A 23,631-nucleotide genomic window follows, 5' to 3' on the forward strand; every position below is an offset into this window, starting at 1 on the left:
TGTCTGATCATACTACTCCTCTGCCTCAAGTTTTTATTAGTTTTTATTTGCCTACCAGATAAAGTATGAACCACTTGACTTTATAGCCTCTACCCTTCTTTCTCCTTTCTGTCTTTTACCTACCCTAATGCTTGGATTTCCTGCTTACCTGACATTGATTCAGCTCTCTACTATACAGCCCTCCCTGCACCCTGCTCCTCACTCCCCACACAAACCTGGCTCCAGTCTGCATTGGTCGAAATCTTCCTTTCCTTCAAGATCTGCTCATACCACTGCTGTCACGAAGCCTTCTCTGATTTTCCCTTCCCACACTACTTTTGGGGAAAGCAATTTTTCCCTTCTCTGAACTCCTAAAATATTTTAGTTTTTCTCCTGAAAGTACTGAACCCTTTTCTGCCTTATTTTGTGATGCTTGACATGCCTACCTTACCTCCCCCCTGAAACTGTTGAGCATACATGAGCAGAATCGATGACAGAATAATCTTTGCTTCACCCACAGCCATTAGCAGAGTGCCTGGCTCCTAGTAGCTGCTCCACAAATATTTGTGGAATAGAACATTTTGCTTGCTCCCCAAAGTGTTTTCTATTTTGGAAAACTTAACCAATTGTTTTCTTAACAGTGTTAATTCAACAAATGAAAGTATTTATCTTTAATCAACTTTGAAGCAAAGTAAACCTGATTATCTGTTCTGACCAATCAGAGAATAGAATTATCCTTTCCTATGACATTTTTAAACCCAAGCAATTAACAAAAGAAAAAAGTTGTCCTACTGCTTTTTTGAAAAATGTCCTAAACATTTACCTGCTTGCTTGTTTTATTTAATGAACATTAGTTTGATATAGATAAATTTTCCAAAGAAAAAAATGGTGAGGACATCATTGAAAATACAGGTAACAAACCAAATGCATCTGATTCCACTTGACAACCAGTAACACACTGAATGAATCAGTCTGAATTTATTTCTAAATATGCTAGAAAGGGGACTCACATCTTAAGTGGTACAGTTGAAATGATGTACTATGGAAGCACTGGAAAGGACTGTCTTTAACCCTTTTTTGGAGAATAAACTGATGTATTCTTAAAAGAAGAAAAGGATAATCATAACAAATTTAGGACAATATGGAGCTTTTTAGGATTTATGTACAATTTGATGCTTTGTTACATATTGAGGATGGCAAAGTTAGGATTTAAAAATACCCAATTAACATGTGTAGGTGGTTTTACATGTTTCTCTCTCAGTTTATTTTTTTTTAATTACTCTATTTATTGCCAGTATATTCAAAGTTATTTCACGGGTTTTATTGAATAGTAGATTATAGCATATGGGTCAATTTTGCCAAATGCTATGAAATAATAGAGGCCTAGTAATAGTTTATTAATATGCCAACAAAATATATTATTCTACTTTTGCTTTATTATAGGCTAGGGATGTAGGTATAGATGTAATACACATTTGTTGTTTTAAACAAATATTCTTGTTTTCCTTTTATTCTCTTTTGTGCTTTAAAAAATATTTTGAGTTATTTTAAATACAGAAAGATTACAAAGAGTTTTATTACATGCACTCATGTCCTCACACCAGAGTGGATGATTGTACAGGGTGGGCAAAAGTAGGTTTACAGTTGTGAGTACGTGAAACAGTTTATTCTTGTATTATTATTTATTAATTATTGTGTTATTTTCTATATGAACAACTATAAACCTACTTTGCCCCACCCTGTAAATATTTTCTCACATTTTTTTCAAATCTTTTTCATAAATAATGTATGTTTGTAAAAACAAGCTAAGTAAGGCATTATACATTATATGTATTTTTCCTTACCCGTCAGTTCCAGGCACTCTCCCCCTCAGAGGCAAACACTAACTGCATTTAAGGGTTTTCTTTCAATTCCTTTAATGTACATATACATGTATGTATATATACACATATGTGCATATATATATATGTGTGTGTATATAAATATATGGTTTTGTTTGTAAATTTGCATAAACAGTTTCAGCTTGTATGTAGACACCTAAAAATTAATTTTGCTTTATAATTGTAAACTGTTCTCCAGAGGAAACTTTTCATTTCTGCACATCCTAAACTATCTATTATAAGAATTTTAAATTTTAACCAATTTGATGATTGATAGTTTGCTATCTTTGTGTTTTCTTGATTATTATCCTAAGGTTGGGTCTTACTCTTTAAAAAGTTTCATTCCAGTAAATTATGATATTCAGAGATGGGATTTTGCTTAGCAATTCTTCAAATGTTCATGTGGGTAGAGGGGAAAGCCTGAAGGTTGTACTGTTTTCTAGTCTAACACTAGCTATTCCTTCTCAGTCTCCAAGGCTGACTTCTCATCTCCCCAGCCTCTAAATGTACTGCCCCCTGGCTGTGGTCTCCACTCTCCTTTCTATCTATACTCTCTAAGTCAGCGGTTCTCAACGTGTGGTTCGCGACCTTTTTGGGGGTCAAACGACCCTTTCACAGGGGTCACCTAAGACCATCAGAAAACACATATATAATTACATACATATTGTTTTTGTGATTAATCACTATGCTTTAATTATGTTCAATTTGTAACAATGAAAATACATCCTGCATATCAGATATTTACATGACGATTCATAACAGTAGCAACATTACAGTTATGAAGTAGCAATGAAAATAATTTTATGGTTGGGGGTCACCACAACATGAGGAACTGTATTAAAGGGTCGCGGCATTAGGAAGGTTGAGAACCACTGCTCTAAGTAATCTCACCCAGTCTTCTGATTTTAAATACCACCTATAAGCTGATGATTCCCATATTTACTCCAAATTTACATATCCATCTGCTTACACACCATCTCCACTTGAAAGTCTAATAGGCATTTCAAGTTTGACATGACCACTTCTGATTTCCTCTGACTTCTAAGAAGCATGCTTTTCCTACAGACCTCTCCCATCCTTCCAGTTGCTAGGCCAAAAATCTTGATGCCCTCATGTTGCTTCTAATCCACCAGGTTACCTTTCTGCTCTTCAAAATGTATTCAGAATTCAACCACTTTTAACTACCTTTGCCACTCAACCCTGGTCAAAACTATCACCTCTACTAAATTGCTCATAGTAACCCCTGTGGTTCAACCTTTGCCCCTTTACAGATTGTTTTCAATACAGCAACCAAAGTGATTTGTAAAAAACTACCTCATTACTTTGCTTAAAACCCTCCAGCAGTTCCCAGTCTGCATCAGAGCAATGATCTACTGTACCCTCTGAGCTCTCGCCCACTCACCCTTTCTCACTACCATCTCTGGAACTCTTCTCTCACTCCTGCCTCCCTTGCTCACCCAACTGCAACCACACCGATCTTGTTCTTTACTGAACACACCCAGCAGGCCCCTGTCTCCCTTTGGAATGTCCTCTACTAGATATTGCAAGACTTACCCATTATCTCCTTCAGATGTCTCCTACTAGTGAGGCCTTTCTGAACCTATTAAAAAAAAACACAAAAAAACCTCAGTCTCTTACAGCCAGCATTACTTATGCTCCCTGTCCTGCTTTATTTTTTCTTAGAGCACTGAGTGCTACCAGAGGGGAGGACAGGGATGTCATTGTGTTTACTGCTCTGTCTCCAGCACCTTAGGATTGTGCCTAGCAAGTAGTGATAACAGTAAATAATTACTGATTAAATGGATGACTGGGAACAAATGACCTACAGTCTGTCAGGAAATAATTCAAGATTACTTTTAGAATTTGATATATTAGTTATCCATTAACTTCCTTTACTAAAATCAAATGGTAGCTATAATACAATATTTAATGCCTTCACTTACAAATAGTGTTTACATGATAGGGCCAAAGTCAATATAGTTATTGTTAAAGTTGTGCAGGCAGTTGTTTGGTAATTTCTTATTTTTGTGGTCATTGGCTTAGAAGACTAAAAGATAATTTAAGTTATCTGACTACTCCGTTTTGGCATCCTCAGTAATGATCTCTCCAGATTGATAAAATTTGTTTCTTTTTTTTTTTCCGTAGTTCCAGAAAAGAAAAGTTTATTCCCTTTCAGATTCCTTCCTTTATCTATTTAGCACCCCAGCATTGCTTAATAGGTGTGGCCATGCCCCAAGAGCTCCTCGCCCTGGCCGTGAGGTTGGAGCTTGCTCTGACTTGACAGGGTTCACCTCCCAAGCCTGGGATCAGAGAGGGAACCGTGACAGCCTAGTTGGTTGCAGAAGGGTGACTAAGTGTGTCCCAGAGGAAAGGGAAGGAAGTTATTTATTCATACATTGTTTGATTTCAAAAGATATCAATGAGGGTGTAGGATAAAGGAAGGCAGGCATTCTGGACTTGTTTGAGCAAATGTCCAGAGGTTGGACAAGAATAGGACATTAAAAGTGTAAATGGCACAGGATGAGAAAGTTGGACAGGGCACACCCTGGGATAGTGGTTGGTGAATAGGTCATCCTATGCATGGGATGCAATCATTCTAGGTTTCAACTATACTCACATCTCCCTAGATATAACCAGTCTCTGCTGTGGCAGTTTATATCAATTTCTTGATGTTTGGACACTTGAAAACCATTATCTCTTAGGTATGATTTTTCTAGTATTTGTATTCTTGTAAACATTCAGTGATATATAGTGTTCCTTTTTTTTTTTTTTTTTTTTTTAAGAAAGCCTGAGTTTTTCGTGTATATTATTTAAAGCCATTTCCTTTTAGGCCCATATGTTTCTGATTTTTAACCCAGATTATTTTCTCAAATGTTTTTTGAAACAAAGAAATAAATGATAATCTGTGACCCTGGAATTTTCATTGCTATGACTTTCGCATTTTTCCCTCCCACTTCTGTTTTATTTTGTGGTGGGAATTTAGACAATAATGACTAAAAGAAGCATGATTTCATTAAGCTATATTCACCACCAACAAAAATAAATAATACCGTAGAGAAAAAAATCTTTGTCTGGAAGGGTGTTTTTATAAACAAAGTCCATTCCTCACTCTCCCCTAAATGGAGTTTACAGATTTGGGTGGAAAGTCTGGTGTGTCTTTTCCCTCATGACATTAGTCTGTATATATGAGTATAAATGTATGATGACTAATTCAGGATCCTCACTCTTCATTTATTAAATTAGGGAGCATTATTCCCCCTGGAATTAATTTTTACTCTGGCCCGGCATCACTGTGGTATAGAGTTTTCATAGACTATCATGAAAGATAAGGACTTGATTTGTTTCTACTTAAGTATTTCCATATGTCTTAAAACATTGCCCTTATCAACTCCATAAAGACATTAAAGGATTAGCAGCATGTTATGAAGTGTTCAATTTTATTATCAATTTCATTTTCCAAGAAAAAATACACATTTTTTTATAAGTAGCTATAGTAGTGGATGAAGTAGCTGGCCTTTAAAAAAATTAGAAGGAAGAAAATATTTTTAAGTTTACCGTTTTAAGTTTATAGTTTTAAGTTTATAATTTTAAGTTTTGAAATATGTGTCTGCTAGGAGGACAAAGCTCTGGAGTTCAGAGACTGGTCATTTTCAGGTGACCTTGTACGCTGGTTCTCCTCCCTGCGCGCTCCTTGCCCATGGGAGTTTCCGCCTCCCTGCTCACGAGGCACACTCACCACCCACAGTCAGGCGCATGGCAGCGTCTCCTCTGAGACTTCAGCTGCCACATGGGATTCTCTTCCATACTGAAGTTCCTCTCTGACAACACATTCTCCATTCTCTTAGCCCAGTAAGCGAAAATAAGTGATGAATTTGCATTGGGCAATGTAGAATCTTTTGACACATAACTTGCTGTTATGGTGAACAGTTTTCTCAAATGCTTTTGTGGCAACCTGGAATCATGATGTCATTTTTCATATTTTGTGTTAGATTACACAAACCTGACCTTAAGCCCTCCTCACAGTACACTCCTGGAAATCACACTAAGATTCCATTTGGTGCATGTCTACAGTCAAAATTCAGGGACATGCTAAGGTGCCTCAGCAGTTATCACAGTTTACTTTCCATCCTGCATCCCAAAAGGTAGTGATTAGCAGCTTTTTGGATGCCTTTGTTATGCCTCCACAACTGCACTTAATTTCACAAGGGATGTGGTCTAGCCACCTGAGAAGTGAGAGTCTAAAATAATTACGAAAAACTATGGACAGAATATCTTTTATCACCCAGTTATTTTCAGACAGTTGAAATTTGTCCTTTAATTATGCCAGTAGGTTACAGATGCCAATTAAATAATAAAGAATCACTAAAGAAAAATAAGTAGCCAAATTCAGGAGCCACGTGTCTTTTAGGAAACCAGTACTGTAAAACATCAAATCTTGAATTGCATGAAAACTTGTGATATTGTCTTCGCTGAACACTGAATAAAATTCCTAGGTAGCCCTGACCGGATTGGCTCAGTGGATAAAGCCTCGGCCTGCAGACTGAAGGGTCCTGGGTTCGATTCCGGTCAAGGGCACGTACCTTGATTGCGGGCACATCCCCAGTGGGGTGTGTGCAGGAGGCGGCTGATCGATGTTTCTCTCTCATCGATGTTTCTAACTCTATCCCTCTCCCTTCCTCTCTGTAAGAAAAAAAAAATATCAGTAAAATATATCAAAAAAAATTCCTAGGTAGCTTTGCTAGCCACACTTCACATTCCACATTTAAAATGAGGTGGTAGTTTCAGCAGCAGTGGAGTCCTGCAGCGCCTTCTGATGAACTGGTGTATTTGACACATTTGTGTGATAGTCACACATCCATTCAACTAACAGATCTACAAGAACTTGCTACATGTATTTAAATTTTGATTATCTCAGACATCTGGGGAATGGGGTAAATCTTTTCAAAGAAAACACCACCAGTTTGGTGTTATCTGGGAGACAGGATTCTTAATCTAGTCCCTGCCAGACTTTGCAGAACAGCACCCAGAAACCTAAGGGATAGTGTTTTTAGGCTTTAGGATAAATTTGGGGGCTTGGTCACTTAATTGATATTTTTTGTAGCACACACATAATCATCACCAAGAAATTCATCTGTGAGCTTTCAGTCATTCAACAAAATTCATTAAATGCTCACCAAAGGCCAGAGAGTATTGCTACACAGGATCCCATCATAATGTTTATTTTGTAAACATCATTACCATTTGGTAATGTCTTGGTCAGCTTATGGCTTTGTGGGCAAAGTCTTAAGTCTTTTTATTCTGCGTTTGTATTTAGTTATGACTTTATATCTGCCTTGTTTTATTTTCACCAAAGGTTTACTCCAGATTTATTTCTATTTAACTTCAATACTTCTTTTCCTGGCATTGTCTTCAGTCTTTCCCTTTTTTAAGGATCCTAAACTCATTCTCCACTGTACCAACCACACAGTACCCAGGATGTCATTCATCAGCATAATGTGCAAGTTCCCTGGTGATAAAGAGTGCTTATTAGAGGTCAATGTGCAGGTGGTGTGATGAAGGGCCAAAAGACTCAGAAGACCCTTGGTCTTTTTACTGCTTCATTACCCTTGGCAACAGCGGGCTGTGTGGCTATCTACTTTTTCCTTTAGCAGATGAGTTCCTGTTCTAATTTTTAAATGAATTAAATTTAGAGATATTAGGAAATGTTTATTTTGAATTTAGTGGAAGGAATTAGAAATTTTTCTAAGCCAGCCATTAAAGTCTGTACATTTTGGCATTTAAAAGAAGTTTCCATTTAGTTTAAAACTGGCAACTCAAGCTGTAATTATAGTATGTGCTTATGAAATCCTTCCAGCCCAGCTGCACATGCCCTGTATTCTTGCCATGAAAAATTATATAGCCTGGGGAATTTTTTCTTGTGTTCTTGGGGAAATTAGGAAAACTTTTTCCTTTTCACTTTTTGTGTCAAAAATCATACTGCCAGCTATTTACTTTTTGTGCCTTGATCCAGAGAATGTTTTTGTCAACAGAATGCTGACTTCAATATGAGGAATGTTAATAATGTGCCTTCAACTGTCAAATTGAGGGAGCCATTCAATACGGCAGAATAACTAGAAACATTATTCTTTTTTTTTTAATATATTTTATTGACTTTTTCACAGAGAGGAAGGGAGAGAGATAGTCAGAAACATCGATGAGAAAGAAACATCGATCAGCCACTTCCTGCACATCCCCCACTGGGGATGTGCCCACAACCCAGGTACATGCCCTTGACCGGAATCGAACCTGGGACCTTTCAGTCCGCAGGCCGACGCTCTATCCACTGAGCCAAACCGGTTTCGGCAAGAAACATTATTCTTGATGACGTGTGTAAAATGATGATCTTAGATCACAGGATTTAAAGCCTCCGTCACACTGGCCCTTAAAAATAATCTAAGTGATGTTTATAAAACATCTAAATAAAAGCTCTAGTGTGTATTTTTATGTAGAATGGATTTTTATGGAAAACTTATTCCTTTTTAAGAAAAATTTTCAGGCATAATATGAAACAAGAATAGATAGGGCTTAGGAGTTAGAGCTAAAATAAAGTAGTATATCATTAATGAGTGGCACATATGTGATAGTCTTATGGTTTACTTCCTAAAGTGAAAAATATTAAACTCTGGCCCATTGTTCTTAATGATGTTTTCATCTTTAAAAACAAAAACAAAAAAAAGCATTACTGCAGCAGTTACATGCTTTTAAAAAGTTATTTTCCTCAGGTTGCTTTTGGTTTGTCTGGATTTCAAAGTAATATTTCTAGACAGATGAGAAAAACAAAAACAAGCAAACTACAACAAAGAATGCCGGGGCTGGGGCTGGGGCTGGGGCTGAGGCTGGAGGGAGGGGCTGTGGCTGTGGCTGGGGGCGGCAATAGGGGCTGGGGCTGAGGCTGGGGCTGGGAGCGGTGTTGAGGACCCTGTGCAGCCTGTCCTGAAAGGCTTCCTGTGCTGCCTCTGGATCAGACTCTTCCAGCAGGTGTCACTGTCTGGCAGTGCTGGGAGGGCAGGGTGCAGTTCATCCAACTGACCTTCAAAAGATACTTTTGAAATACATCTGTAGGAAGATGTTTGACATAAATTTATCAAAACATTTGCTTTTGAAACAGTATTGCTGCATTGCATACCTCTTTTTCCTCATGAATTTAATTCACACAAAAAATAAAGGAATTAAACTTATGTAAAATTGTACTGCATTTTGGAAGAATTTATTGATAATGAGGGGGAATGTATTTGGAGGTTGTAAATTAAATAGAACTTTAAAGGGCCATGTATTTATGAATGTGTTAAGCAAGTGTGTGGGTTCCTTCTGTCCCCAAGTGCCTGGGGGATGCATGGGCTAAACCAGCTTATCCTCTTGCAGTTTTACAGTCTGTTGTATAAGCCAAGAAAGAACAGTTGTAATATAATGCTGAAGTCAGCTTATCTAATTGGATTAATGATGGGATTCATAAATGTATAAAAACCTGGTTTTAAATCTGGCTTCCATGTCTTCTAGTCCTATATAAATTCCTTCACTTCCTTGTGTAAGTTTGATTTCAGCTCCATCACAGGGTGGTTGTAAAGTTTAATCATGAAATAGAGTATAGATGTTGGCAAACTTTCACTGTAGAGGACCTAATTGCAACTATTTTAGTATAGGCTTTTGAGGCCATACAGTCTCTGATGTAACCATAAAACTCTGTGGTTGTGGTGCAAAACCCGCCATAGACTACATGTAAACTAAGGAGCCTGGCTGTTCCAGTAAAACTATCTATAAGAACAGTCAGAGAGCCACATGCATCCAGAGGCTGCATTTCATATATTCTGCTATTCATAATCAGATGATTATATGAAGCTTTTAATGTCTGTACCTAACTCATGCATATTTATAAGCTAGCTTATTGACTATACTTTTATTTATTTATTTATTTACTTTTTATTTTTTTATTGTTTAAAATATTACAAATAGTAGTACATATGTCTCTTTTTTACCCATTGACCTCCCCCGGTCACCTCCCCCCCCACCCCCCCACTCAACCCTCCAGCACATGCCCTCACCACACCAGTGTCTGTAGCCATTGGTTAGGCTTATATGCATGCATACAAGTCCTTTGGTTGATTTCTTACCCCTCCCCAACACTCCCCTGCCTTCCCGCTGAAATTTGACAGTCTGTTCGATGCTTCTTTATCTCTGTATCTATTTTTGTTTATCAGTTTATGATGTTCTTTATATTCCACAAATGAGTGAGATCATGTGATATTTATCTTTCTCTGACTGGCTTATTTTGCTTAGCATAATGCTCCCCAGTTCCATTCATGCTGTTGCAAGTGGTAAGAATTCCCTCTTTTTTACAGCAGCATAGTATTCCATTGTATAGCTCTACCAGTTTTTTAATCCATTCATCTGCTGATGGGCACTTAGGCTGTTTCCAGATCTTAGCTATGGTGAATTGTGCTGCTATTAACATAGGGGTGCATATATCCTTCCTGATTGGTGTTTCTGTTTTCTTGGGATATATTCCTAGAGGTGGTATTACTGGGTCAAATGGGAGTTCCATTTTTAATTATTTGAGGAAACGCCTTAGTGTTTTCCATAATGACTGCACCAGTCTGCATTCCCACCCGCAGTGCACGACAGTTCCTTTTTCTCCACATCCTCTCCAGCACTTGTCGTTTGTTGATTTGTTGATGATAGCCATTCTGACAGGTGTGAGATGGTACCGTATTGTTGTTTTGATTTGCATCTCTCAGATGATTAGTGACTTTGAGCATGTTTTCATATGTCTCTTGGCTTTCTGTATGTCCTCTTTTGAAAAGTGTCTATTTAGGTCCTTTGCCCATTTTTTGATTGGATTGTTTATCTTCCTTTTGTTAAGTTGTATGAGTTCCCTGTAAATGTTGGAGATTAAAGCCTTATCGGAGATAACATTGGTAAATATGTTCTCCCATGCAGTGGGCTTTCTTGTTGCTTTGTTGATGGTTTCTTATGCTGTGCAGAAGCTTTTTATTTTGATGTAGTCCCATTTGTTTATTTTCTCCTTAGTTTCCATTGCCGTAGGAGCTGTATTGGTGAATATACTGCTTTGGCATATGTCTGAGATTTTGCTGCCTATGGATTCATCTAAGATTTTTATAGTTTCCCATCTTACGTTTAAGTCCTTTATCCATTTTGAGTTTATTTTTGTGTATGGTGTAAGTTGGTGGTCTAGTTTCATTTTTTTGCTTGTATCTGTCCAATTTTCCCAACACCATTTATTGAAGAGACTGTCTTGACTCCATTGTATGTTCTTGCCTCCTTTGTCAAATATTAATTGAGCATATTGGTTGGGGTCGATTTCTGGATTCTCTATTCTATTCCATTGATCTATATGTCTGTTTTTGTGCCAGTACCAGGCAGTTTTGAGAACAGTGGCTTTGTAATACAGCTTGATATCTGGTATTGAGATCCCACCTACTTTGTTCTTTTTCAGGATCGCTGCAGCTATTCGGGGTCTTTTTTTATTCCAGATGAATTTTTTGAGAGATTGTTCTAGGTCTTTGAAGTATGCCGTTGGTATTTTAATGGGGATTGAATTGAATTTATAGATTGCTTTGGGTAGTATGGACATTTTGATGATGTTGATTCTACCAATCCATGAACATGGTATATTCTTCCATTTGTTTATGTCTTCCTCTATTTCTTTTTTCAATGTCCTGTAATTTTCTGAGTACAGGTCCTTTACCTCCTTTATTCCTAGGTATCTTAATTTTTTTGTTGCAATGGTAAATGTGATTGCTTTTTTAGTTTCTCTTTCTGTGAGTTCATTATTGGTGTATACAAAAGCCATAGACTTCTGGGTATTAATTTTATGTCCTGCTACATTGCCAAATTTATTAAGCCTAGTAGTTTTTTGATGGAGTCTTTAGGGTTTTCTATGTACAATATCATGTCATCTGCGAATAAGGACAATTTTACGTCTTCCTTTCCAATTTGGATGCCTTTTATTTCTTCTTCTTGTCTTAACACCATGGCTCGTACTTCCAGTACTATGTCAAATAGGAGTGGTGAGAGTGGGCATCCCTGTCTTGTTCCTGTTCTTAGGGCAGTGGTCGGCAAACTACAGCTTGGCAAACCACGGCTCGCGAGCCACATGCAGCTCTTTGGCCCCTTGAGTGTGGTTCTTCCACAAAATACCGGCTCTTGCACAAAATACCGACTTCTGTGCATGGGCCACAAAGTTTCAATCACACTGTACATGCGTACCCGCACGTGGTATTTTGTGGAAGAGCCACACTCAAGGGGCCAAAGAGCCGCATGTGGCTCGCAAGCTGCAGTTTGCCGACCACGGTCTTAGGGGAAATGGTTTTAGTTTTTGCCCATTGAGTATGATGTTGGCTGTAGGTTTGTCATATAAGGCTTATATTATGTTGAGGTATGATCCTTCTATTCCCACCTTGCTGAGAGTTTTTATCAAGAAAGGGTGTTGGATATTGTCAAATGCTTTTTCTGCATCAATTGATATGATTGTATGGTTTTTATCTCTCAATTTGTTTATGTGGTGTATCACGTTTATTGATTTGTGGATATTGTACCATCCTTGCATCCCCAGAATAAATCCCACTTGGTCATGGTGTATGATCTTTCTAATGTAATGCTGGATTCAATTTGCTAGAATTTTGTTGAGAATTTTGGCATCTATGTTCATGAGGGATATTGGCCTGTAATTCTCTTTCTGTGTATTGTTTTTATCTGGTTTTAGGATTAGGGTAATGCTGGCTTCATAGAAAGAGCTTGGAAGTGTGCCTTCCTCTTGAATTTTTCGGAGTAGTCTGAGGAAGATAAGTTTTATTTCTTCTGTGAATGTTTGATAAAACTCCGCTGTGAAGCCGTCTGGTCCAGGGATTTTGTTTGTTGGAAGTTTTTTTTATTACTGCTTCAATTTCCTCCATAGATATTGGCCTATTCAAATTTTTTATTCCTCCTGGTTGAGTTTTGGAAGGTCGTATTTTTCTAGGAACATGTCCATTTCTTCTAGGTTGACCAGTTTGTTGGAATAGAGGTGCTCATAGTATTTTTTTAAAGATTCTTCATATTTCTGTGGGGTCTGTTGTTATTTTGCCTCTTTTGTTTCTGATTTTGTTTATTTGGGTCCTCTCTGTTTGCTTCTTGGTGAGCCTGGCTAGAGGTTCATCAATCTTGTTTATCCTTTCAAAGAACCAGCTCTTGGTTTCATTGATCTTTTGTATTGTTTTGTTTTTTGGTTTGTTTGTTTTTTCGTCTCTATGTCATTTATTTCCACTCTGATCATTATTATTTCCTTTCTTCTGCTCACTCTTGGATTTTCTTGTTGCTCTCTTTCTAATTTTTTAGCTTCCATAGTTAGATGGTTTATTACCAGTTTTTCTTGTTTTTTCAGGTAGGCCTGTAATGCTATGAACTTCCCTCTCAGGACTCCTTTCACTGTGTCCCATAGATTTTGGATTGTTGTGTTTTCATTGTCATTTGTTCCCAGGATGTTTGTTTGTTTTTCTTCTTTGATCCCTTTGGTAACCCACCCATTGTTTAATAGCATGGTATTCAGTCTCCAAGTGTTTAAATTTTTGTGATTGTTTTTATTGTAGTTTATTTCTAATATTATGCCATTGTGATCTGAAAAGATGCTTGATGTGATTTCAATCTTCATGAATTCGGAGAGACTTTGCCTGTGCACTCTTATGGGGTCTATCTTTGAACATGTCCCATGGGTGCTTGAGAAGGATGTATATTATGTTGCTTTGGTGTGGAATGTTCTGAAGATGTCAATTAAGTCCATGTGAGCTAGTGAGTCATTTAGGATTGCTGTTTCTTTGCTGATCTTTTTTGTCTAGAGGATTTATCCAGTGTTGTCAATGGGGTATAAAGTCTCCTACTATATCAGTCTCTCCCCTGATATCTTCCTGAAGTTTTTTATGTATTTGGGTGCATATATGTTTATCTGAGTTATATCCTCTTGTTGTATCGACCCCTTTAGAATTGTGAAGTGGCCTTCCTTGTCTCTTGTTATGGTCTTCATTTTGTCTCTTGTTATGGTCTTCACTTCTATTTTTGTCAGATACCTGAAATATATTTTTCCATTCCTTCACTTTCAGTCTGTGTGAGTCCCTTGTTCTGAAGTGGGTCTCTTGTAGAGAGCATATATATGGGTCATTCTTTTTTTATCCATTCAGCCACTTGATGTCTTTTGATTGGAGCATTTATTCCATTTACATTTAAAGTTGTTATTGATAGGTACTTGTTTATAGCCATTTCTATTCTTTATGCCCGTGTTCCTTCTTCCCTTTCTATTTCTTCTTTTTACAACATTCACTCTAGCATATCTTGCATTGCTGGCTTGGTAGTGATAAACTCTTTTAGCCTTTTCTTGTCTGCAAAGCACCTGATTTCCCCTTCAATTTTGATTGATAGTCTTTCTGGATAGAGTATTCTTGGACTCAGTCCTTTGCTTTGCATCACTTTGTATACTTCATTCCATTCCCTTCTGGCCTGATTTGTTTCTGTTGAGAAATCATTTGATAATCTGATTGGAGATCCTTTGAGGTAACTCTCTGTCTCTCCCTTGCAGCCTTTAAGATTCTCTCTTTGTTGTTAGCATTTGCTATTGTAATTACCACATGTCTTGGTGTGGGTCTTTTTGGGTTCATCTTGCTTGGGATTCTCTGTACTTGTGTGACTTTTTCTTCCCCATATCAGGGAAGTTTTCTGTCTTTATTTCTTCAAATAGGTTTTCTAATCCTTGCTGTTCTTCTTGTCCTCTGGCACCCTTATTATACATATGTTACTTCATTTCATGTCCCAAAGCTCCCATAGGGTCTCCTCCTGCTTTTAATTTTTCTTTCCATTTGTTGTTCAGATGGGGCTTATTCCTCTACCTTATCTTCTAACTCACTAATTCAGTCCTCCGCTTCTTCTAGTCCACTGTTTAAACCTTCCATCGCATTTTTTATTGTAGCTATATCACTTTTGATATCTTCCTGATTTTTGCTCAGGAATTAGAAAGAGAGCAACAATCACCTAGGTTGGTGATTTTCTCATTCATCTAGTTTATAAACTATATGACTGTTACTCTGAATTCTTTTTCTGACACATTGCATGCCTCAGTTTCACTTATTTCCTTTCTTGGCAATTCCTCTTTTCTTTCCTCTGGGGATTGTTTCTTTGTCTCCCAATTTAGTTAATGATTTTCGCCAACCGGTGGTCCGTGACGTCTGAAAGGTTGGCAACCGCTGATTTAAAGTGTATCTTTTTCCAAACTTTACTTTTAATCTATTTATATATGTACTAGAGGCCAGGTGCTCAAAAATTCGTGCACTGGGGGGGAGGGGGTCCCTCAATCCGGCCTGCCCCCTCTCACAGTCTCGGAGCCCTCAGGGGATGTCCTACTGACAGCTTAGGCCCGCTCCCTCTGTGGGAGGCCACTGGGATGATCAGGGGAAGGCACCGCCCCTATCACCCCACTGCTGCTACAATTGCTGGCCACAACAGCTGTGAGGCCTAAGCCCCAGGCCTCGCAGCCTCCAGACCTTGCAGCTGCCTGAGCCTATGGCTGCCCTGAGCCCCAGGCCTCCCAGCCGGTCTGAGCCCACAGCTGCCATGAGCCCCGGGCCTCATAGTCACTGTGGCTTTGTCAGAATGGACGTCCGGAAGACATCCGCCCTAATTAGCATATTATCCTTTTATTAGTTCAGATATTTAAAATGGAGTTTTTGTACATAGTATATATCTGGAACTTAACTTTTCTATCCAGTCTGCAAGCTCTCTGTTTTAATTCATGTGTTAGACCATTCCTTTTAATGTTCATACAGTTGGATTAGAACTTACCATCTTGCCAGCTATTTTTTATTTGTTTTCTTTTTATACCTTAATTGAGCATTTTTATAATTCTATTTTATCTTCTTTATTGACTTGTTATTTGTACCTTTTAAAAATTTTAGTTGTCTACCTTTAAGTAATATTACATTGTTTTACATGTAGTGTAAAGACTTTATAACAGTATATTCACAGATTCTTTCCATCTTTTGTGCTATTGTTGTCTTTTACGTCTGCATGTGATGCTGTAAACATATAGTACATTGTTACTGCTTTGCTGTAAACATTCAGTTATATTAAGAGCAATTTAAATTTATAAAAATTTATTTTACCTTAATTTTTTCTATTTTTGATGTTCTTTATTTTTTAGTGTAGATCCAAGTTTCCATTTGCTACCATATTCTTTCTGCCTAAAGAAATTTCTTTAACATTGATTATGGTCTACTGGTAGTGAAACCCCTCCTTTTGTTTTTCTAAGAAAATCCGAATTGCTTTCATCTTTGAAAATTATTTTCAATGGGGATAGAATTCTGGGTTTGAGACTTTTTTGTTACTTTGTTTTTCATATGTAGCATTTCATTCGTTCTTTTTTGTAGTTTCCATCTCTCATCTGAAGTTCCCCTTTGATATTGTATGTTGTCCACCTTTCCCATTAAAGTTTTTAACATATTAATTAGAATTATTTTAAATTATCTGTCAATTGTAACATCTGTGTGATATTGACTGGTTCTGACTGCTTCTCCTCTTTTAAGTAATGTTTTTTCCTTGCCTTTTGTGTGCCTAGTAATTTTTGTTGAAAGTTTGACATCTTGTACAAGGTAGCACAGACTAATGTAAATAGTATTTTTGCCTGGTAATGGGCATGCCACTCCTTCTGCTAGGCCTAGTATGGGAATTTTTCTAGTTGGACTGGGTTTGAGAGATTTCTTGTTTGATGTGGCTACCCTTAGTGCACCAAAGGCATCAAATTCCTGTAGAGATACTTCGTGTTTGTATTGGAAGATGGACTGCAAGACCAATGCCTATTCAATTCTAATTTTAGGTCTTTTCTTTGTATCGTGCCTCACAGATGGTTGCTCTGTACATTGTTGTTCTGCTGCCTCTCTCCTAGCAATATTTTGTGGTCACTAGTCACATAAAGTTTTTTAGCTTGGCATTAAGGGGTGATGAGGAGATTGTGTGCCATCACTGTGTTTATCTAGCCTCAGTCTTCTACAGGTACTGTGTTCTTAAATTTCTGGGCTGTGGCCCTCTCGTTCTCCTTCCTATCCCCCTTCAGCTGATAATCTATTCCTCCTTAAGGAGTAGAGTTGTATCTTCTCTCCTATTCATTTCCCTTCTTCACAACAGTGAGTTTCTAAGGGCAACCATGCGTATTGCCTTTCCCAATACAGGGAAAGGTTTTTCTCCTCTAGAGGAGAGAGAGGAGATGGATTCAGATGGAATTCTTTGCCCTCCTATATGGCTGCTGCTCCTTTTCTCCTAGCTCTGGACCACAGTGGACACTTGGTGCTCTTTTCTGTGAACACTTTGGTGGGGTTCATGGCATTGAGCTGCAAGAGAGTGTAGCCCCAGAGTATGTACAGAATCCTGCCAGCCCACACTTGACTCTGATCAATCTTTCAGCTACTTAGCAGACTTCCATTGCCCAGTATCCTGTTGTATGTACCCCCGATGAAAGAAGCTTGTGTCTTCAGTCTTCCTACAGACACTGTCTCTGCTTAGAGTTTGAGCTATTTGATTAGCTGGGACCTGAGCTTTATGATGAATTTTGGAAAAGTCATAAATTTAAAGTTAGGCCCACTTTTTAAAAAAGAAAAAAGTAATAGTTATGAAGGTAAAGTAACTCCCTACTTTGCAGCAGGTTTGTCTGTAATGAAATCAGCCCCCTCTTGGTTCCCTGTCCTCCCAGTCATCCAGCTTCTTCTGTTTTTATTTTCTACTTTCCCCTTTAAAAGAAAAGGCCTCTCTAAAAATATATCTGATTTGGCACTACTGTGGCAAATTTAAAACAAATTGGGAATGACTCTAATTTTAGAATTCCAAATATCAGACAGTATAGGGGAGGTATTATTGAAGCAGAGATCAGGACATTTACCCAGAAATCACCCATTCCATTCCCAGCATTGGCACCCGCTAGGACCAATAAATTAGTATTATTTATTTATTACTTTACAACAAAATAGTAGAACCCTTAAAACAAAAAGCTTATGAAATCACATGTTAAAGGAACCTATATGCATATATTTTATCTTTGATCATTTTAATTATAAAATAACATGTGCTTGGGATAAACACATAAAAGCTGCAGTCTGTTCCCCTTAGAAATTATTACCTGCAAATGTTGGTGCTGAGCTTTTGAAACTTTTCTCAAAGAACTTTGTAATATAGAAAAAAGTGGTAAAATATATTAATATACAGACCATTTGGGAAAGCCAGGAGATATACCGATTGCGTATTTCTTTATTTACATTTTCTTCTTTTTAAAAATGTACATATAAGTGCACAATGTATCTCAGCTAAACTGCACATGGTCTGGTATCTTCTCAATTCAGCTCAATGAGGAAGAAATGCCTATAGGTGTTTTGTATTCTTTTCCTATTTAACTTTTAAAATTTATTTTCTATGGGAAAGAGCCTCTAACTTTGCAAGATGTTGACTAGATAAAGTTTATGAGCTAATGAAAATTTTGAGACTTTGTTGGACCATCTTGAAAATTCCTCATCGGACACAGTCTCACATGACCTTCTGAAGCTGTTGTGAATGAATTTTAGTTAAGATTCCCCTTCCTGGGAGGGGTGGATTAAATCATCATACAACAAAAAAGATAGGAAAATTTAGCACCTAAGTAAAAGAAAGTAAAAGGAGACTTAAATATGAGAGACTATTACTAATCAGAGATCATACAAACATGTCAAAAATACTATTCAAGTATTAAGGAAAATTACTCTGCTTATAAATATGAAATGCCATTTTGTTTTTATTTAGTTTATTTTTAATTTGTTCAATAAAAGGAAAATACAAAGGACTATATATAAAGAGCTCAGGAAAAAATTGTATTGAAATCTGTTAAATTTTTTAATATAGTTCAGTCTTTTCGGGGGGGGGGAGATTTTATAAATATATTTGAGATCTTTATTGTGATGTTTTTTATATATGACCCTCTGCCTGTCCGCTTTTTCGAAGCTCATTTCATCTTCTGCATCTGCAACAAAGCCTGCCCTGGCCATGCCACTATTAGTGCCTCACTTCTCTGATTCCTGCTGCACTGATTGACTCATTCATTTTGCCCCATGTCATTCTCCTCGACTAAATTGCAGGCTTTTTGTGGGTAGAGTCCTTGTCTTTTATATTCCTCACAGTATTGCCAAGCTTATGAAAAAAAAATAAAAGATTGCATTTGTCCAGTTGCAAAACATTCTGTAACATACCCTCTTGGTTGTTTTTATTAGATGATAGGCAAAGATTCGGTTACGAGCGGTCTGGGTACGATCTTGAGGAGTCTGATGGTCCAGATGAGGATGATAATGAAAATGAAGATGATGATGAAGACAGCCAGGCAGAATCCGTTCTTTCAGCAGCTCCCTCTGCCACAGCCAGCCCGCAGCATCTTCCATCTAGAAGTAGCCTTCAGGACTCCATGGGTGCTGATGAGGACATCAGGATCACCGATTGCTTTTCTGGGGTCCACATGGACCCAATGGACATTCTGCCCAGAGCATTGCCCACTAAGATGACCGTACTTAGCACAGTGCAGTCAGACCACAGCAGGCAGGCAGAGCCCCCCCTGAGGACCAGGCAGCATGCGAGCGAGGAGGATAGGACACCTACTCCCGCAGACACTTCTGGGTCACCTGAAGCTGCACCCAGCTCTCCATGTCATCAGATGTCTGTGGACTACCCGGAATCAGACAAAATTCTGAGAAGTTCTGTGGGCGGAAAGGCTGCTGATTTAATACAGGTAAATGGTTTGTTGTTTTCCTTTTGTTTAACCCATTTAATGTGGGGAGCCTAATAGCTTAAGAAAATAATGTTCTCAAATTACTCACTTATGGCTAATTCAGTGTGTTTAAGCCTCTTTGTTAATTTGTTTTATTTAAGGGCAAAGGATATTTATTTCCTTCTGATTCTGGTTAGGTGTTTTAGTCAGAGTTCACATAGTGCATTATAAATCTGTGAAAGAACCAAATGGATCTTTTAAAATATACTCATTTATTTTTATTTGCTTTTTTTTAACATCTTGAAATAAAAACGTGTATGTGCCTATTGAGAATGTGAATCTTGGACGTATTTATCTGTGGCTGTTCTGAGTTGTTTTTCCAATGGCATCGATCTGATGGATTTGCACTAGATTATCCAAATGTTTTATACTTTGTCCCTGTTGGCAAAACAGCTACCAGTTTCTATGGCAAAGTTAATGTGACACAAACAGACGTACAAGAAGTTCATTTTGCTTGAATGATCAACTTACTGTGGTCGCTTGGGAAAGCTTCCTGCCCAAGAACCAGCGCAGGACCAGACACAGGCCTCAGGAAAGTCACCCTGGGCGCTGTGACGGTTCCTTGCTTTTAGCCTGGCGGCTGCACGGGACATCTAATTCTTAGAGGAAGGCATTCTCCTGCCATTGAAAGGTCTCTGTCCTCTAACGTATACTGACAGTTGCACTAGGATTTATTTCTTCATGTGGTTTACTAGGTAACACTGGAGAAAAATAAAGACTTTGAAAGCATGCATTTCTGTAGATTACCCTAAATTTGAAATGAAATGAAATTAACATTTAAATATTAAATATTTAGAGTAAATTATTATGTAGGTTAATGCAGCTCTGTAATATAGATATCAAGAAAGTTGATATTGCCCTAACCGGTTTGGCTCAGTGGATAGAGCATCGGCCTGTGGACTGAAGGGTCCCAGGTTCAATTCCGGTCAAGGGCATGTACCTTGGTTGCGGGCACATCCCCAGTAGGTGTGCAGGAGGCAGCTGATCGATATTTTTCTCTCATTGATGTTTCTGGCTCTCTATCCCTCTCCCTTCCTCTCTGTAAAAAATCAATAAAATATATTAAAAAAAAAAAAGAAAGCTGATATTCAAGTGATAACTTGGATGGATGAGAAGATAGGCAAGATTCCTCCTCCTAACATTCATACTTTCATATGGGTTACTGGTGCTCTAAGCTTCTCTGTCCCAGAGTCCCTCGCAGCCTGCCAGTGCCTGGAAACCTGCTTTTCAGTAGACACTTCATAGACTTGTGAATGGATAAACCACCAACAGAACTTTTTATCAATGGCAACTCTTTATTTTATAAATGAATGATTCTCCAATTAATTCTTACCTGAGTTTATACTTATTGTCAATTAATATCCCAATTTCTCAATGACTCCTCATCTCTAAAATAGGGTGGAGCTGGAGGCGCCAGCAATAAAAACAACAAAAGCTGAATATAATTATGGCCACATCGCAGAATCAGTTTCAGTATAAAAGAGGTGATACCAAGGAAATGTGAAAAATGCAAAGTACTTTACAAAAATGTGCTGCTGTCATTTGTCCTAGAAAATAAGAGATTAAAAGGGCAATCTTTTTTTTTTCTATTGGAAATTTATGTTTTTAACAAAATAGAATTTTTAGCAAACTCATTTTATAAAATACAAATGTGCATTCCCTCACCTCATTAGGAAGAGTAGCATTTTCGCTGAGGGCCTAAGAAAACGCCGCCCTGAAGCGCTCTTCTCTCTTGTCTTTTAGAGCACACCTTCCGTGAGCCTTCCTCCTGCAGCAGAGCTCAGCCTCCAGGCGGCCGCCGCAAGTCCTCCAGGGGCCTCACCTCAGCCTGGCACTCAAGAGCAGAAGCAGCAAATAACTGTCCCACCGACTCCAGGCCTGCCTTCTCCCCAGACTCATTTGTTTAGCCACCTTCCTCTGCATTCCCAGCAGCAGTCAAGGACACCTTATAATATGGTTCCGGTCGGGGGAATCCATGTGGTACCTGCTGGCCTCACGTACTCTACCTTTGTACCCATTCAAGCTGGGCCAATGCAACTTACAATTCCTGCCGTCAATGTAATTCGCAGAACTGTGGGCACTCCTGGGGATCCGATCACAGAAGTTTCTGGCACTACAAATCCCGCTGGAGTGGCTGAATTAAGCAGTGTCGTGCCATGTATTCCCATTGGCCAAATCCGTGTGCCAGGCCTTCAGAATCTCAGCACCCCGGGCTTGCAGTCACTTCCGTCACTGAGCATGGAAACCGTCAACATCTTAGGCCTCGCCAATGCCAACATAGCCCCGCAGGCACACCCACCAGGGCTGGCTCTCAATGCTGTCGGACTGCAGGTTTTGACCGCAAACCCTTCGTCCCAGGGCAGTGCCGCCCCTCAGGCACACATCCCCGGCCTCCAGATCTTGAACATAGCATTGCCTACTTTAATTCCCTCTGTTAGTCAAGTAACCGTGGATGCACAGGGAGCCCCCGAAACACCAGCTTCCCAAAACAGGGCACGCGAGGCGCACCCCAAGCCAACTTCTATAGCCAGTGGGAACCAGGGCAGCAGGACCGCATCTCCTCAGGGGTCACCTCAAGTCCAGCAGGAAAATGCAAAAAACGTGCTCGATCCACCTGCCCCTGCAAGAGACCGCACAAGGCTTGATGGCGCTAGTAAAACGGACACAGGGAAGGCGGCCTCGGCCAGTCAGGTGAAGCCCATGCGTGAACTCCCTCCCGTTCAGGGCAGACCAGCCGCCACGGCAGAGCCTCTGCTGAAGGCACATCCTGAGGGTTTCCCGGAGCGGGCAGGCCAGCACACTCCCGCTCCAGACAGGCCGGTGCCCAGACCCGCGGCCCCGCCCCGCAGGCAGGCCACTGCCCAGTTCAGCGACGTGAGTAGTGACGATGACGAGGACCGGCTTGTGATAGCAACCTAGTGGCTGCTGCTTTGGGGTTTTTGTTTTTTTTATATAACACTTAAAGTTTTTCTTGAAAGCCCTCCTTCCCCTAAAGCACATTTTTCTGACATAAACTTATAACTAATCTTTGTGCAATCATGAACTTTGACCAATAATTGTTGTTTTGTGTCAGCTCCAGCCATTTTTGTACATGTTGTATAGACAATTGTGCCTTTTAGGAGTTTTAAGTTTAGAAACTGTACAGATTGTTGAATATCTATATATATAAAAATATATTATATATATGAAACCAGGTAGTTATTTGTGTTTAGTAAGGAAAACCTGTCAAATAAATCAACAGATTAAATTATATGTTGCACTGTTAAGTATAAATTTTTATGGCTGTGGGGCAGAGTGTCTGTAAAATTAGTATGTAAACTCCATATTTATTGTATTCATATTAGTCTTTGAAATGGGTCTGTCCTTCTTATGTAAGACAGTAACTTTACACTTCAGACTGATTTTCTGTGTTATGAAATGTTTCAGTAAAATATTGTTTACTGACTTTATATTGCTTTAGCTGTTCTTTCTTTATCATCATCTGGTGAGTGACCAGCCATCTGCATTCAGAAAATAGCCCTAAGTTACATTCTTTCCACACTTTCCTCCACCCTATTTGAAAACAGGGACGTCAGTGGTATTACCACCATGTGAAACTCACCGCAATCCAGGCAGCTGAGAGGCCTATTTTCTTATTTCTGATGAGTGATTCTGTAGCTATTCACTTACTAGAAGGTTTGGTATTTAAGAGCACTTAAAGTATTTATAGCATATAGTCTGAAGTGGGCAAAGTCCCTCAATGTTGATGATTTCTGGTAAATGTAAAATAAGTTACAAAACTTTTAAATTACTTAGTGACTATCTTTAGACATGATTTCTTCCTGTCTTGGGAGGCTTACCTATCCTTACTCATTCAGAAAAATTGGGCAGGGAACCTACAATTACCACTGCAGTGATTTGCATTATTTACTAAGCATTACAGATGCT

General features: G+C 38.7%; 1 protein-coding gene across 7 annotated transcripts in view; it reads left to right on the forward strand.

Annotated features, from left to right (window-relative positions):
• The window catches only part of HIVEP1 (HIVEP zinc finger 1), a 174,956-nt gene extending 151,803 nt beyond the window's left edge, over positions 1 to 23,153 (forward strand). For all 7 annotated transcript variants that reach the window (XM_059688641.1, XM_059688637.1, XM_059688643.1 and 4 more), the window contains 2 exons: positions 19,157 to 19,665; positions 21,448 to 23,153. In XM_059688641.1, the coding sequence (XP_059544624.1) occupies positions 19,157 to 19,665; positions 21,448 to 22,623 (1,685 nt within the window). In that variant the 3' untranslated portion in view covers positions 22,624 to 23,153. The remainder of the gene's footprint in view (positions 1 to 19,156; positions 19,666 to 21,447) is intronic.
• The last annotated feature ends 478 nt before the right edge of the window (positions 23,154 to 23,631 follow it).

The sequence above is a fragment of the Myotis daubentonii genome, chromosome 3, assembly GCF_963259705.1.
Source record: "Myotis daubentonii chromosome 3, mMyoDau2.1, whole genome shotgun sequence".
Taxonomy (NCBI): Eukaryota; Metazoa; Chordata; class Mammalia; order Chiroptera; family Vespertilionidae; genus Myotis; species Myotis daubentonii.